Raw genomic sequence first — 18,063 nt, 5'->3', positions numbered from 1 at the left:
AACACAATATATGGACATTTATGTTGATAATAATGACACTGAATAAAAAGTTATCATACATACCATCTAATTATAGTAAATCCATGTTTATTATACATTCGTTCGATAATGCAAAACGGAGCAGGTTCGTTCAAGGTGACTAAGACGCACGTGCATGTTTCACTGACTAGATGGTTGGATCCAGCGAAGGCTGGAGGTCCCCGTGACTCTCCTGAACGTACACACACACACGCACACACAGGAGTAGCGTTGTCGGGCAGATGGTCTTGCGTCATATTAATACTGACCTGCAGGGTAACAGGGTGAATGTAACAGCCGAACATGCCCACAGGCCAGCACCATCACAGGCTTTGGCCTTTCTCTCCACTTTGACGGAACAAGAACCTTTCTGTGACGACTGACCAGTGAATGAACCGATGATACCATCCTGAAATGTATTCACCAGAAAACTACACATCAAATTGATGACTGAAAAAATAAAAAAGCCATTTGACATTATAATCTAAAGTATGAATTGTGTTGCCATTACTGTGCATAATTCTTTTAATCAATGTAGTAATAGTCATTTTAGTATATAAATGTGACTTGTGAAGTCTTCTTTGGAATCACTGTTTTATTGTTTTATTCTGTAATACTGTTCGGCGTGCAGCCAAAAACCCGAAGCTTCCATTCAAAAATATATACAGGTGAAACTCGAAAAATTAGAATATCGTGCAATGCTCATTACTTTCAGTAATTCAACTTAAAAGGTGAAACTAATTATATAGACTCATTGCATGCAAAGTGAGATATTTCAAGCCTTTATTTGATATAAATTTGATGACAAATTGATAAATTTGATGATTACATATATATATATATATATATATATATATATATATATATATATATATAAACAACATATATACATATATATAAACAACATATATATATATATATATATATATATATATATATATATATATATATATATATATATATAATTTCACCTTTTAAGTTGAATTACTGAAAGTAATGAGCTTTTGCACGATATTCTAATTTGTATTAGTCTGATTTGTTGACGTGTACTCTGTGACGTGTGGCCAGAATCTGGATGTCGACGTGCGCACTGTGCGCTTGTTTTCCATCCCTTTGTGCCCCGTAGTTAAAGTGCTGGTGAAACAAGTCTCCAACTACCCACGTTTCAGTTGACGAAAGTATCCACCTCTACATTTCGAGGCCAGACGACGAGTACAACTACAAGTTGGTATACCGCGTGGCCACCTAACCACTTTCGATAACAGAGGGGTCAAGCTCATAAAACGAGCGCTTCCCTCCTGTCTCATTCCTGCAGGTTGGCTGACGTCACTAGAAACAAAGATGGCGGCACGCGTAGCAGCAATAGCAAAGCCTATGATGAATAAACTGACAGACAGCTTGTTAGAGTCCGTCTACACATCCAGCAAAGGTAGCGAATGTTTGCCAGCAGATGCAGGGACAGGACATGACTATCTGGTGGATTTCCTGGAGAAGGAGGTAGGCAGCGACCTGAAGTCCCTGAAGAATGTTGGTGACCTGCTAGAAAAACTGCGCGAGGAAAACAGCGTCCTGGAAGAACAGGTGAGCTAACAGCTGTGCATTTCTTACAGAGCGATGCAGTAAGAAAAAGTTACAGTGAATTTGAACGAGATAGCTGGACACATTATGCCAATTTAACTTCTCGTTGTTTTACAAAGACACGTGTTCTTCTGATGTATAAATAGTCCTATGAAGTGAAGGGTATTGTAAATTTAACATTTCTATCTAACGTTAATATTGTTCTCTACTAACACAGGACATTATCCAATCCAATAGAGTAGAGCTGCTGTATTCCCCACAGGCAGCAGCTCCTACAGTTGTCTGTTAAGAGCATCCAGGATACATAGATACACATTCTGAAATGGGCTATATTCATAAAGTTTGGCTCAGACACTTCTTTCAGCATCCTCATTTCTGTACTAGTGGCTCTTTCAGGAGTGAGTGTGTGTCTCTGGATTCAATGATGATCTTATAATGGGAAGGCAAACTACAAAGAGAATATTTAATATTTATGACCTCTTTACAACTTCAGTTTGCGCCTGCGGTGACTCCTCTGCTTTGTGCCCTTCAGGTTGTAACCGTATCCAGCTGTGTGCCTCCGAAGGTTTCTGCAGCTCTGTCTGCTGCAGAGGAGGCAGCGTGTTCCCTGAAGGACCTGCTGCAGAGAGAGCAACTTGTTTCCAACAAACTGCACCAGGTTAAGATAACTAGATGTGCTAGCTTCTATTAGTCTGCTACAAATCCTTTCATCTGCTCTTATAACAACAAAAAGGTTTCATTCAAGTCCCTGTAGCTGTGTATTAAACCGACTGTGTTTCAGGTTCTCATGTTAACAGGTGTACAAGCTTGAATGTTCATTACTCTGTCAACAGTAGTTCAACAAAAAATATACTACCCATCCCAAGGTCTGTACATTCGCACTTCATAATGCATAAGAAAATCAACCTTTATTTAAATCAGATCTGATCAATATGCACAAGTTAACTAAAAATGATGAGATTCACGAGCCAAGTCTGCAGTCCTGGTTACAGCAGATGTGCTGTGGGCTACGTGGAGGTAATAACAATTTGACATGGTGATCCTGAATTTGAATACACAGAAATAAAAAGATCATTTTCTTGCATGGTATTACATTTTTCTCAATAAATTGAATGAGAAATCGTGTCCAAACTTTTGACTAGAACTGTATATGCAATTCAGATCTCATTCTGCGTTCTGAAGACAGAACACTTATTAATTGATCATTACCTTTTTACCACTATTGCAAAAAAGAAATTATACTTGTAAAACAACAAAATGCTTGGAGTCAACCATTATTTCTTGGAAAGGAGCTCTTCTTTAAGTAACTTACCCTTTTGTTTTGCTTTGTGTTCTTCAGTGCAGGTATAAAAATAAAAACCTTTATTATATATTATGTATCACAATTGGACTTATCACTGCTGATCTCCAAAGTGTGGTTTAGTGAGAATAAAATCTCAGCTCCCCTCCGACACACTCTATTAAAATGGCACATTTATTATCTGGTAGACTTTTCATGGTGAGAAGAACCAAACATTATTTTATGTTTCTTCTCTTTTTTTCTCCTTTACTATTCCGTCTTGTAGCACCTGCAGGGGGCCCAGCCATGGATGGACAACCTCGGCGAGACGCTCAACCAAGTGGACACTATAGAGAGACATGTGAAATACCTGCGGTGCCTTCAACATATAGAGGAGCTCAGGTACAGTAAATGCAGATTGATATGGACATGCCAGATGTGGGGAGAGAAAAAGAGAGAAACGTAGATAAAGCACATGCTTACATATCGTGAAGTACAGTTCCATGGCTGTCAAATGTACAATGACTCTAAAAGTTGATATTGTGCTGTGATGGAAATATGCTGACTGTGTTTGCAGTGGTGCAGTCCAGCAGTGTCTGATGACCAGCAGTGTGTGGGAGGCCATAAGGGCAGTGGACAACATGGCCGCACTGGACGCCGGGCTGAACCAGTCAGGATGTTCTCACCTCCAGGACTACCTCAGAGAGACGCTTCACTTCTGGCACAAGATCATCAAAGACCGACTGGCCAGGTAGGAAATGCAATGATGTGGTCGTGTTGTCATCCTGGTTCGGTGTCTCATTACCAAATGTTCTTCAATTCTTTCCTAGCGATTTTGAGAAAGTGTTGATTCAACTTCACTGGCCGATCATCTCCCCCCCGACTCAGTCACTGACGCCGACGGCCAACGGTCAGGAGATCAACAGCCAGCTGGAGCTGCTCGTCACGCAACTGCTCGCCCTGCAGACCTCGTATCCTTCCCTTTGGTCTTTCTCCACAGAGGGAGTCCCATGCACTTGATTTGTCTGTCCAGTAGTATGGACAAAAAAAGGAGGCAAATTGATTGCATGCCCAAGTGGATTGGAGCTCAGCAGCCACTGATACTGGAGCGCCTGTCGACAATAGCAAATAAGGAGCGTGTATTGTTATGGCTTTTAGCTATGATGTCAGAGAAGGACTGTCTTGCCTTTCTAAGTTCCAAATTATAATTACAAAGTCTGTCTTTATAGATGTGGCAGTATTTTCTACTTTGGAATGGAAGCTGTCTACAAGTTCATGACAGAAATGGCTCATTGACTCATGGTGTGGAGGAAATCTTCTGTATGAATAGTTCACTGGTGCGTTCTGTAATGTAACGCTTTTTAACAATCTTGGTCTGAACATTTATGTGCAAGAAGATTGCACTCAAAGAAAATGCAAAAATGATCAGAGTCAAACATCAGTCAAAACAACCTTGGAAATATTTACAGTGTTTTCTCCTTGATCTTCCCCTAAAAGTGATGACCTCATTTCCCAGAGGCCTCTGGCTTCATGTCATGTTGCCCCCCCTTCTCAGCCTGCTTCTGCAGCCCCATCCCAAGTCCCCCCCCTGTGTTTGCCCATTCAGATTATGCTGCTACCGCTCAGTAGGAGGTTTAGATACCACTTCTATGGGAATCGGCAGACCAACTCCCTCAGCAAGGTCTGTCCCAAACAGGCTGGATGTTACACACACACACACACACACACTCTTGCAACAACTTAGTAAATATCAGAACAATGTCAGACAAAACTCCAGTTGATTCACAACAGTGAAACTAAATAGTATAGTCTGATGGAGCATTCTGGGGTTAAAGTGTGTTGAATTCATCAGCGATGCAGACTAAGATTTTGAAAACCAGCCACCGGAACTATTTGGTTTTATGTTTTTATTAGTGCTGTCAAATGATTAAAATATTTAATCACATTAATGTCATAGTTAACTCAAAATTAATCACACTTAATCAAACATTTTAATCTATTCTAAATGTCGCTTCATTTATTTGGAATCAGCCTATAGTGCAGTTAAACCATGGCTTAATATTTTCTTTTTTTTCAAGTTTGCTACGAACAAAGCAGTCAGGTCTCTTATTTCAGAAACATTGAACCATAACAGTTCACACAGACAAGCCTGTTGACATTTTAAGACAACACTCATCCATCCCCCAAAAAGAAATCTTGCGGTATAAAAATTGACATAGTTAAAATGGTCTTTAATAACGCATTTAACTGACAGTAATAGTTTTTATGAATGCTGATTTCACATTACAGTATAATGTATTGTATTTTTCCGTAGATACTGACATGCCTGTCATTTTTACTTCTAAAAGGAATGGCAACTGAATCAGACTTGTTATCTTCACAGAAAAAAGGACATGACTATCTGGTTCTGGTAGAACATTGTCTGAATTCTTTGGCAATGCTCTATAACCTCTTAAACTCCTCATCTGTTTGCATTTTTCAGCCTGAGTGGTACCTCACACAAGTTCTCATGTGGATGGGGAACAGCTCCGCTTTCATGGAGGAAAAGATCCAACCTATCCTGGACCGAGCTGAGGCCCCTATCAGTGCCATGGTATGCTTTGTTCTAACAGCCACAAACTGACTGATCTCCACTCTACGGAAGCCCCCAATTTTCCAAATGGGACTCAAACCTATTTCTACTTAGTGAGTTTTGTTTTAAAATGTAATGTAAATTGTTTCAATTAAAAAAAAAAAGATTAAAGAAATAACTTTAAAAAAAGTTTTAACCCACCTGATCCTCGGAATTTGTTATTAATTCATTTAGAGGAATTATCCTGGTAAAGCCTTTTTTCTCACTGGCCTTTCAGGGCTTCCATACTTCTGGTTAGGTGTAGTTCTCTATTTGGCCCAGTAAGTGATTCATGTTTTGATGCATTCAGGTGGAGCTGTGTCGAGGCCTTCTGTGTCTGGTCCAGGAGAAAGTGGCCAGTGACGCCTCCAGGCTGCTGTACGATGATGTGCTCTTCTGTCACCTGGTGGAGGAGGTGCTGCAGTTTGAGAAGGAGCTGCGGATCAACCAGTCATATCCCCAGGCGCTTCCTGGTCTGCTCCACCTCCTGCTGGAAGACGCAACCCTTCAGAAGTGGCTCACTGTGGAAAAGAAGAGTAAGTGTGAGAGTCTGGACAGTGTTATGTCACCCAGTGGTGGCATTAAAAGTCAAAGTCATATTTGAGTTATTACATACAGTACCAGTCAAAAGTTTGTACCCACTTTCTCATTGAATTGAATGAGAAAATGTTTCCAAACTTTTGACTGTCAATTAGTCCAATCAAAATACTGCAGCTCCTGATTTGGTTTCGCTTAAATGTACTGGTTTGATAAGAATGGAAGTGGAACTAAATATTTATCCACTAAAGAAAATCCCTTTGATTATTCGGAACTGCAAAAACACTTCCAGGTACGGTGTCATAACAGAGTGGAGGTTATTCCCTCATAAAAGGTTTTTAGAGGAGAGAAACTCTCCTTCAGCCTGTTGACTTGTACCTCAAATTCAAATCGAATTGATGCATCTAATAATTATTAGATACTTTGCACTTTTTTAAAGACTTAATTCAAATTGGAATATATATCAATGGGCAACATGAAGCATAAGAAACCACATAAATATTGTCTTGGTGTTTTGAAGTCATCTACCATTTCATATTGCTTTATAACATTCAAGCCGAATTAAGTGAAGATCGGCATATCAACACAGTTATACTGTAAACAATCCCAGAGAAACATGCCTCTAAACACCTGTGGAGCTTAAACGACCCCGTATCCCCGTCTGTACTCAGTGGCAGTGGAGAAGATGGATGCCATGCTGTCAGCCGAGGGAGCCTGGAGCTCTCAGTACAAAGATATCAGCGACATGGACGAGCTAAAGGCTCCAGACTGTGCTGAGACCTTCATGACTCTTCTTCAGGTCATCACCGGTAAGATCTCAGCTAATTTAAGGCACCGCTAGGACTCTTTTCTTTGGAACGGCATTTAACATATACATTAAGACAGTACTACTTCACTGTGTGCTTCTACGTGCTAATGTGGCTGTGGGATTTCTCCTAACCCCAAAAAGCTGGAGCAAAAACAACTTGTGGGGTGTTGCGGGGTTTCCCCACGTCGTCAAACCGGCAGGGGGGGTGGTGTCTCTCTTACGTGGCCTTGGGCCCCCCCCCCCCAACACACCAAAGCACTCAACCTTCAAAACGTGCTGATGTCAATTTTCATCACTCAAGCTCAATCCATCCACTAATGTCTCTGATTATTAAAGACTTAAAGACACAGTAATATTCGATTGTATAAGGTGGTAAAGTCCATTAATAAAATAATTATATCACTATTGTTGTAAGGAAGACTTCTAAATCAGACTAAAAGTGTTCCCACAGTGTGTCACTTTATAACCTAATGAAGGATGTGCAAGGTACGTTCGTAAAACTGTTTGATGGAAAGTCATTTTTCTTTGTCTTTCTGTGGTATTCTGCAGAGCGGTACCGGGCCTTGCCCTGTCCTTCTGCACAACTCAAGTTCCTAGGGCTGCAGAGAGAACTGCTGGATGACTTCCGTATACGACTCACCCAGGTAACAATGCCAGGGACTCTGAGGGTAGTGTAAGAGAACAAGTCATGTAACAAAGGAATAGCCAGCTGGGCGGCCATGGGGCATGAAGTAGAGAAGGTGCGCTGGGACGCTGTTGTGGGTGTCTTCCCTGAGCAAGACACCTAACCCCTAACTGGTACTTGGGCAACCTTACGGCTGCACACTACTCCCACTGGGTAGGATGGGTTAAAAATGCAATCGAAGTCTGCTAAAGGCCATGTAATGTATCTGGAACAATGTTATAGACGTAGAGGCCAGGAGGAGGAGGTTGAATGTTAAGAGTTTCCATCCTGTTCCTAGCATAGAGCATTGGGGATATTATTGTTGGCGAGTACATTTAAAATGTATTATGTCGTTTAGATACTTTGAAGCGGGCTGTTTAGGGCTGTCAGACAGAAGTGATTGAGATTTTGTTTTGTTTTGTTCAGGTGATGAAGGAGGAGTCCCGCTGCCCGCTGGGTGCCCGTTACTGTGCCATCCTTAACGCTGTTAACTACATTTCCACCATCCTGGGCGACTGGGGAGACAATGTAGTGAGTGACATAGCGGCTCCCTCAGGCTTTGAAGATGGTTGAATGGATCGACACACATTTATGTACTTATTGTGACGTTTCATTGAATAAAATACGCTTCTCCATTGTTAAATGTTTCCAAGACAGAGGACTGTTACTTTAAGGAATTCTTCACCCGCAGAGTTTTTATTTCTGTCTCTAAGCCTGTGATCTTGAACTGTTGAAGATAACCTTCTTCACATTCCTCACAAGTTAGCGAAAATGGGAAAATAAATGGGAGCCTACAGCACTTGACAATTTGAAAACTAACTGTTATGTCAGTACCATCGCTGTTAAGTCAAATGAGAGAAGCCGTGTTTACCTGCTTGTTTGTTCTATCCCCAGTTCTTTCTGCAGCTGCAGCAGGCAGCGGTTTCCCTTGGTGAAGAAGTGGTAATGGGAGGCCTGGGGGTGATGGAGGTGGGTCGCCTGGCTTCTCTGGAGGGCTCACTGTTTGAAGGCTTGTTGGCGTTGCTGGATCGACTGAAAGGAGACATGATGGGAAGGCTTCTTGAATGGACCATGAGAGAAGTCACGGAAAAAGCCAAAGTGTACAGCCAAGATCGGTGAGTCTTAATAAATGATGATCATTAGACTATTTTGTTTTAATAGGTGAGTGTAGTAGCACCGGGCTTAATAAAAACAGCACACTTCTGTCTTTTGGTTGCGCACCACTATCTCTGTTAATCCTCACTCCCAAAAAAATTCCATATTAGTAACCACAGCAACCGCACATCCCCCTTTTAGGCACTGCATTACTGTGGTTACACAAAATGCCTCTTTGACATTAGTTGCATCAGTTACATCTCTAAGTAAAAGGTGGTGTTGACCCGTGTGGTGATTTTAATAAAGAGAGCCTGGCTATATAATCTGTAGCTATGTGGAAAGTGGGCATAGCAAAATAAGAATGCCATTGTACAGAGTAACCTGTTACACTGTAGACATGACAATAAATATCTTGAATAGTGCCAGGCTGACATTTTATATCGATCTGGTTGGAGTGAAGAAGTAATGGTACTGGGCTGTGGTCGCATTTTACCATGATGGACTCCTCATGGTGTTACACGTTTACTACTCAGTGCAGCATCAGTCCTTGAGATTCCTCCTGAACTCCAGCCTTTTGCATAGAACTCATCCCTCATTGGACACAAAGCCTATTGTCAATGGCTGTTTACACCTTTCATGATTTCCTTCTTTTCTCCCGTCTTATTTACCTTTATTGCTAGAAGGCCTTGTCAAGTGAATGTAAACATCTGTACCAATCATTCCAGTGGTTGTTTATAGTCTTTCTTGGCTCTATCACTCCCCTTTTGGAGTCACTCTTCTGCTCCGACCCAGGAATGTAAAACTGTCAACAATCTCAATAGATGAGCTGTTCAGTGGAACAGTGATTCATTTTGTCTTATTAAAGTAAACACCATTGTGCTCGACCTTCCATGTTGCTCCTAGAGTTCTTCTGTCCAGTCAAATTAATCAAGATGGTATGATCTCATGCTTGTCATGTTCGCAGCACAGTTGTGTGTATAAAGGGTGTACAGTAGTGGAATCAGACTGCATCCAGGGTCCGTCCTGAGAGTTATTGTATATGTGTTGTGTGTATTATCTTAAAATCCAGGAGCTGCCTGTGAAAAGATATAAAGGCCAGTTGAAGATGGCGCTGCTAAGACCGAGTTTTAACACCAGTAGGGTTGATGCATCTGTATCACCTTAATTTCAGTTACCCTGGTAACTCTTCTTCATGTCAGTGTGGCAACGTAAGAAGAAATACATAAAAGAACATATAATGTTCACCCTGAACCAAAACGTTTGCTCACCACTGACGATATAAAACTTTATTACAACTATACAAATAAATCAGAATCCCATAAGCTCGGCTGGCCGAGTGTGTAGCGCAGCTGCTTTGTGGCACAACTTTATTTTGCGCGACACGGTTCGAATCCCGGTTGTGGCGGACTTTTAATAAATGTTCTTTTGTGTATTACTTCATACGTGGCAGTGACGTAGTGCTCACTTATACAATCGTAATCGCTGCAATGGATATGGGATGCATTTTTGAACATTTTCAGCACAATATGTTTGCAAATGTGTGACGACTCAAGTGACGGAGGCAGACAACACCTGCCTGCCGGGGGGAAACAAACACGCACCCGTAGCCAAACCAGTAGTTCAAAAACCAGTAGGCACGTAACACCGTCACTGAAAAATGGGTTCTCGTGTCAGACTTTATGATCAAATACAGGATCCCTTTGAGATCAATTCTAAAGCCTCGCATTAAGACGTACATCCCTGTATGTATGACGCTACTTGCAGGTCGCTGTGTTGTGCCAGATCCTCAATAAAGTTCACCCATGGCCATGAAGACTCATTTAACGTTACGTGGACTTTGAATGTCGCTTAATACCCAACTGAGATCGGCTTGTGCCGCTCAGAAAAAGGATCCTTCCACCGACCACTTTCCGCACCCGGCGCTACTGCGGTTATTCCTGCATGTCCTGTGGGGTTTATGCGTCTGCACGCTCCGTTAAAGCCGCTGCCCCCCCCCCCTTCACTACAATACAGCAGCTCATGTGCCTCTTCAAGCGCGTTCCTGGATTCAAAACTCCGCCAATCACTCCTAACAGCTTGTCGAAGGATCTCAGCATCATTAAATAAATTCACAACTAGAAGAAGAGGCGTATTGTGAGCGGCTGTACGCTCTTGTTTAACTTCCGCTTAGTTCATGTCCAATACAGTCTGTTAATGTACAAATGTCAGGTGTCCATTACGGAATCTTACAGACACAAACCACACTGATGGCATGAAGAAGAGTTAAAGCCCCGTTATTATGGGACATGGATACAATCCGAAGCCGAAGGTGTTTTGGGTGCTCGCTCCTTTCGCTTGACGCACGCTCCTGATCTTGAATCTAGAATCTATTGCTCTTCCTTAGTGTCCCGGATGTTGGTGTCTCAAGGTGGAATTTTTTGGGTTGAATATTGTAGCCTACATTTCGAATATTTCAACATTTTTTTTTTTTAGGTTGAATTTTTTTGTGGTGTTTTAATGTTGAAAAACATTCAGGTACATAATTTCAATGCATAAATATTCAGTGCTAGAAATTCAATCAACTTTTTATTTCAACCCCCGATGACACAGATTTACTTCCATACCCTGGCTCATATTTTGAAAGCCTTAATGGTCTCTAAATGAGGAGGAGGCACTAAGGATGGCTTAACTAATGAGACACCAGCAAAATGTGTGCATGAGAGATTTTTGGAAATGTTGAAAGGCCCTCTAATGTGAATGTTGATGGCATTGTTTCAAACAGTTTTCTTCCTCTTCCCATTCTTCTTCTTCTTCTTCTTCTACTAATTTTTCTGACTGTTCTCCTCCTTCCATCTTTTAGGTGGCTGTCCCTGCCGGCCCAGCAGGAACAGTCTACTATGACCCTGTCCAGTTCAGCATGTCCCATGATGCTATGTGTGAGGGACAGATTGTTGAACCTCCATCAGGTCCTGAGTTTTTCTTTGTTCCAACTGGCCTGGCAGGGTCTCGCGGAGAGACTGGACCACGTACTGTACCAGGATGTAAGCGATGAGTACATACCCAAACCTCATGGGACTATTTGTAGATCTCACACAGTCAGCCCGTCTGAGGGAGGGATAGCTCAACATTTTACACTGCAGGGTTATGGGGTGAATAAACCCCCCAAAATATCCTGATTGGGGGTTAGTACATTCTGAAAGTACACTTTACATCTCTTGAGGAGGTTTCTATTTTTTGGGGATGGTAGATTTTTAGGAAATAGTCTACTCCCCATTTATTTACATTTCCTTTAAATTGAGCATATAAGTAAAGTTATGCTTTATTTTAATATTCATGAAATCCAAAAGCCATTGGGTTTCTTTGCCCCGCAGTTACATAATAATAATAATAACTTTTACTAGCACCTTTCAAACAACAAAGTTACAAAGTGCTTAACAATACGCACACAAGTTTTACAAAATACAATCAGCAGTTCATAATAAATTAGATAAAATCCATCAAATATATAAATAAGCCAGCTGGTAAAAGTGTGTCTTTAGAAGGGATATAAAATAGGACACTGAATTTGCCTGTGTCAATTTGCTGGGAAGGGAGTTCCACAGTTTAGGGGCTCTGACCGCAATGGCCTGGTGACCTTTAGTGACCAATCAAGAGTTTGGGACAGTTAATAAGGCCCTGCCGGAAGATCTCAGGCTCATACGGGCTCAAGAGCTCACTGATGTAAGCAGGAGCGAGATTGTTTAGAGCCTTAAAAACAAGCAGTAAAATCAATTCTAAAGCTCAAAGGTAGCCAGTGCAGAGCTGCAAGGACTAGTGTGATTTGGTTGCTTCTTTTCATATAATTAGGTTAAAATTCTGTTTCATTTGTAGTCTCAATGTTCCGCCGGCTAATGCCAGAATAGTGTGCGTTGCAATAGTCCAGCCTGGAAAAGATATGCGCGTTGATGACTGTTTCTAGGTCTGCATGTGAGAGGAAAGACCTGATTTTCCTTAATAGTTTCAGTTGGGTGAAGCAGATCTGCTTTGGTAACCTGAGCATCAAAGGACAGTGCAAAGTCAAAAAGAATGTCCAGGTTGTGTGCTTCATACCCACAGCTTAATCTCCAGGCTGATCTGTGCCCAGTCCTGGGCACGCAGCTTGTGTTTGGGGAGGCAGGTGTAATAATAACAACCTCGCATTTTCAGTTGTTAAACTATTTTCTAATTTCAGCAAGACCGGACGTGATGCAGGAAGTGGTAGAGCTACCAGGCTTACTAAGGGATGTAAAGTTTCATCTGCGTAACAATGAAACTCTGCGTTATGTCGTCGAATGATATGGCCTAGGGGTAGCATGTATATGGTGAATAGAAGGTGACCCAATATAAACCCCTGAGGGACACCACCGAACAGAAAAGCAAATGAGGAGGAGGAGGCGGCGGCATCTCCAAGCCTTACAGAAAATGACCTGTGTGACAGATATGAAATTAACCAGTCCAATCCTACACCACTGACCCCAACATCATTTTTTATACGGCTGATTAAAACATTGTGGTCCACAGTATCAAAAGCTGAGCTGAGATAAAGAAGAATTAAAACTGAGTACAGGGCTGGATCGAATGCAAGTAGTAGGTCATTTGTGACATTGACATTTGTGATAGTGCAGTCTGAGTGCTGCGGAGGGAACAGAAGCCTGGAAAAAAAGCCTGAGTCTGAATTTTTCAAAAAGGTCATTATTATTCATAAATAAAATCAATTGATTGGAGAACGTCTTTTCTAAAATCGTTGATAGAAATGGCAGCTTGGAAATGGGTCTAAAATTACTTAAAACTCAGGGATCTAAAGTGGCTTTCTTTAAGAGTGGGCAAACAGTAGCATGTTTAAAATTTGAGGGAAAAATAGCTGTTGACAGGGATCAGTTAATAATGGATAAAATGTGAGGACCAACTAAGAATACAGCTTTTTAAAACCTAGTGAGAATGCAGTCTGAAGAACAGGTGGATGATTTAGAAAGACTTAAATCACCCTGTTGCACAGAGATTTCACTGAAGTGGGATAGTGAAAATGGTAAGGGTGAGTCAGCATCAGGCTCAACAATTTCTGTATGGAAATGGACCCGAATCTCCAGGACTTTATTTCAAAAGTAATTTAAGAATTCCTCACATCTCTCTGGAGTTGAATTTGCAGGTTGGTTCAATGGGGGGGAAGGGTACAGAATTTATTGTATTAAAAAGGATTCTGGGACTGTGAGCATGTTTAATGATCAGATCTGTAAAGTGTTGCTTCTTTAACGGTTTTCTGATATAAAAACATTAGTTGGTTTGTCTTTTTTCCAAAACCGTTCAGCCTTTCTGCATTTTTGTTTTAATTTCCTCATATCTTCAGTAAGCCATGGCAGAGAAGATTAAGTCCACTTCTTACAGCTAACGGGAGCTATGGTATCCAAATGTTTGTACAGAAACTGTTAATAGTGCTCACAAGCTCGCCTACGGAGAGGCCAAGTTGTCTGTCATTAGAACTACACTGCGAATCAGTAAAAGCACTGCAGAAGTGATGAGTAGAGAGCAGTTAACGGGCGGAAAGAAATCAATTTGGGGTGTTTGTGCCCAGAAGAGAGGATTGGAACAAGAACATTGCCTTGTGATCAGAGACTGCAAAATCACAAAGAGTCACGTTTTCCACACAAAAAAAGATTTGTGTCATTTGTTGTGGCTCCATTGATTCACAAATGGGGTGAAAGTTGCTGAACTATGAAGCAGGCAAGGGAGTGGGGCAGCAAACATGGATGTTGAAATCACCAGCAATAAGAACTTCATCATAAATTACCATAATGCAGGATAGGAGGTCTGATAATTCCTCAATCAAACCAGAATTAAGATTTGGAGGTCTGTGGATTAGGACGCATAGAATGGGTGCTTGTTCTTAAGAATAAATATATTGATAGATATTCAAATGAGGAATGAGGGAATGACTAAAAATATTATTATGGCCACCTTCTCGGCCTGTTAATCTAGGTTCGTGAAAAAAAACATATTCTGGCGGATGATTCAATTAGGGGTGTGCAATCCTCTGGGCTAGTCAAAGATTATAAAAAAGTCAAAATCTTTTGTCAAGATAAAATCCTGGCAGATTAAATGACTTATTGAGATCTAACATTTAGTAGGCAGATTTGAACACTTACAGGTTAAACGGGGTGGGGTGGAAACGGTTTCAACTTAGATGAGGTTCTTTCTATGTGGACTGTGGGAACAAATTGATGATGTTTTATCAGTCATCCTGACTGGAATTAGGGAACTGGAAACTGAGCCAGTTGAGATGGAGCCAGTAGAGACAGCCAGTGGAGTCTGGCTACATGAAAAGGGCTGAACGTGTTCTTGTGTTTCTCCATCAGGTGATCCTCTCCAATCATTTCAGTGAAGGTGGAGCAGCACAGCTTCAGTTTGACATGACCAGAAATCTGTTTCCTCTGTTTGGTCACTACTGCAAAAGACCGGAGAACTTCTTTAAGCAGTAAGTGGGTGTGGGTGGGTGTGGGTGTGGGTGTGGGTGTGCGCGTTTCATTGCCTCAGCATAAGAATGTTGTTCAGGTGTGTTCCTCTTTCTTCATTGACGAGCAAAAGCTGCACTCTGCTTCTTTGATCTTTGTGCCTCACATTAAAAATAAATTGGTCTGATGTCTGTAAAGGACACAAATAAATACATAAAAAAACTATATTATATATCTATCTATATTAATTTTATTGTCCACTTAGTTATTCATTTTATTTTTCGATTGTGTCTCCATAATGCCCTTGTAAAGGGAGACACTTAAGTTCTTGCAGCTTTATATGAGCTTTGTCTCCCTCTCTCCACAGTGTTAAGGAGGCGTGCATCATCTTGTGTCTTAACGTGGGCTCTGCTATTCTGCTGAGGAATCTCCTCAAAGAGTCAGAGGAGGGGGGGACTGGCTGGGCTGGTGCAGAGAACCCCCCACCAGAGTGTGCTCTCAACGAGCTGGGGGTCTACTGCTTGGCTTCCTGTGACGTGTGCATTCTCCTCAACCTCAGAGCCTCGTGGCCTGGACAGTAACAAGCTCCCTTAATGTTTGTAATTTACTTTGTAAATACGCTAAGTTTGGACGGATCCGAGGGTTCATTAAGTAGTTTTATGAAGTTATGAGTGTGTTCACTATATTCCAGGGACCCACTAACCTGTAACCTCAGTTGACTGAATTATGCGACAACAATGTAATGACCATTGTCATGTCAAAATGGACTTTGTAATAAAATGTGTCTTAATGCATCCTCTCCACTAGCCACCAGGGGCAAATCCTCACATATAAAATACATCACTACATTTATTACCTCAGTAAAACATGAGTTTGAAGTTGAAATAATACAACCAGTACTTAAAACAGCTAATGTGAGTAGAATATGCATTAAATCTAAGGGAAGAGGAGGATCTGATAGCTGGTGTGGACACAGTTACTTTTACTGAAATTATAGTGAGGAAAGCAATAACGTTAACTCCGCCCTCCCTCATGCAGCCCGGACTCCATGTACTTTTCGGTCGGACCGCCAGCGCCGCCCCCGCCAGCCGTTGTTCACGCTGATCGTCCGTGCCCCGCGTACGTGGGCAAACACCCCTGATCTAGGTTATTACAGATGTATTTGATGCTGTTTATTTCATGTGATTATTAGGGTTAATTTGCAACCTTTGTTGATTCATTTTCATATTGTTCATCATGTTATATTTATATCATGAAAGAGGGGAAATGTGTTGTTTATTAAGCAATAAATAATGACAGTTATGATCAGGGTTGGACTAGAGAGGTCTGGCTCATTCATTCTGGTTTGTTTATCACACTTCCATTTGAACGGTTAGGCCCAAGAGGTCAAAGGTCCCAGATGATAAATAATGTTGGTCAATTGCTGTGGTCAAAATGACTTGTATGGCATTCAGACATTTTGACTCTAGAATACTTTACATCTACAATGTTTTACATTTGTTCTCGCTAGATAAGAACATTATATATTTGAATTAAATTCTACAATGTTACCTTTCATGTGACCCTCAGAGTGACCTCCGGGGCTGTGGACAGATGCACACCGTCAGGATAGAATTGGTTTGTGCGAACCATTGCTACCTGCTCTTAAGCATGTTGGACACACGAGCATGATGCTGTTACAGAAAATGTATATCCCACTAACAGTAGTCTGCTGAAGCCTGGTTGGGAGGAGGGTTTTACGTTATAAAACTGTTAAACTGTGATTGTGAACTGAGAGAATAAACATATCCCTCGATATATAGATAAGTTTGCAGTTTAGTGACACTGGAATGTAATTTAGTAGAAGAAAAGAATGTTTGGACAGGTTGTCTCTAGTGGCAGAGAGACACCTTTTGACATGAGTATCCTCTTTACTTGTACACTTGAGTAAGTTCCTCTATCATCACCAAAGTCAAAGGTCACATTTATCTCGAGGACACTGTGATGTCCTTGATAAAGCAGCAACCAGGAGTCCCATGGTAACTCCGGAGGTGGACAGAATCTGTGCACGGGACAACAAGTAACCATGTATTCCATAAATACAGCCTTAATAGAAGAGTGGCAAGAAAACACAACATGTGAACAGGGAAACATGGTGGTCATGGCATCGTTTCACATTTTCTATATTTGCCCTTTTTACAAGTAGAAGAAAGACATAAATATAACAAGTGCTGACAATATCTTCTTGTAACACCATTCAGGAATTTGAATCCATAAATTTGGCAATTTATTGAGAGCACTGTCCAGCAGTACACTAACACCTGGGTAAAGCACATTCTATCCCTGCAGCTTCCTGGTCTTGAGCGCTTTGTTGGAGCAAAAGTGTGACTCTTGTTAGAGAGTCCACCTCTTGTTGGTACATGCATTCAGCCTCGCTGTAACTGGGGATACTCTTCCTTGAAATAGGAATTTAATGCTTTCTCTTGGAAATAAAAGGTCTCTGTGCAATTTAGAAGCTTCCCTAAAATCTGGCTTGAGGTGGAACTAACATGGGCGCAATCAGTGATAACTTAAGGCTTAGTTTTTTCTAAATAGTAACAAATCTGACGGCAATAAAACTGAAGTAATATACTTTGGAACACAGTCCAACATTAGATCTTCTCATCCTTTCACCTCTTTGGCTTAAAATATTTAATTCAGGATTGAAGTGTGACAAATAAGTTTGTAGGTCAATTATTCTTAATGTTTAATATAAAAAAAACAAAAGTTGCTTCATTAGAGGTATTTTTTGTTTTTAAATAAAATAAATAAAACAAGATGTGTGCAACAATGGTGGCGAATCAACCCTAAAATCACAATGAATTGTACATTTGAGTAAGGTCCTCTATCATCACCTTAGCTCCTCTATGAGCTTACTCAGATGTACAACTAAACTAAACAGGCTTCTGTTGGCAGGAAGTAGATTTTCTGTAACCGTGTTATGCTTGTGTGTCCAACATGCTTAAGAGCAGGTAGTCTGTTGCAATAGTTCCCAACCCAATTTTAGCCTGA

General features: G+C 41.1%; 1 protein-coding gene across 1 annotated transcript; it reads left to right on the top strand.

Moving 5' to 3' along the window:
- The first annotated feature begins 1,159 nt into the window (after positions 1-1,159).
- rint1 (RAD50 interactor 1) lies at positions 1,160-16,343 on the top strand. The gene is made up of 15 exons (XM_062560424.1): positions 1,160-1,599; positions 2,129-2,254; positions 3,162-3,277; positions 3,453-3,626; positions 3,706-3,846; positions 4,373-4,556; positions 5,358-5,468; positions 5,797-6,022; positions 6,695-6,832; positions 7,381-7,475; positions 7,922-8,026; positions 8,390-8,610; positions 11,430-11,610; positions 14,938-15,056; positions 15,401-16,343. The coding sequence occupies exons 1-15, from the start codon at positions 1,360-1,362 to the stop codon at positions 15,612-15,614; spliced, it is 2,391 nt and encodes a 796-aa protein (XP_062416408.1). The 5' UTR covers positions 1,160-1,359; the 3' UTR covers positions 15,615-16,343.
- Positions 16,344-18,063: the final 1,720 nt, after the last annotated feature.

This window comes from Pungitius pungitius, chromosome 2, assembly GCF_949316345.1.
Source record: "Pungitius pungitius chromosome 2, fPunPun2.1, whole genome shotgun sequence".
NCBI lineage: Eukaryota > Metazoa > Chordata > Actinopteri > Perciformes > Gasterosteidae > Pungitius > Pungitius pungitius.
The sequence above is the reverse complement of the archived record's forward strand: the minus strand, read 5'-3'. Positions and strand labels throughout refer to the sequence as shown.

What these genes read in the sequence shown, in the direction of transcription:
- rint1 (XM_062560424.1), top strand. Translation starts at nt 1,360, where the DNA reads ATGGCGGCACGCGTAGCAGCAATAGCAAAGCCTATGATGAATAAACTG. An exon ending in CTGCTCGCCCTGCAGACCTC is followed by an intron (nt 3,847 to 4,372) that starts GTATCCTTCCCT and finishes TTCCCCTAAAAG; the next exon opens with TGATGACCTCATTTCCCAGA. An exon ending in AAAGTGTACAGCCAAGATCG is followed by an intron (nt 8,611 to 11,429) that starts GTGAGTCTTAAT and finishes TCCATCTTTTAG; the next exon opens with GTGGCTGTCCCTGCCGGCCC.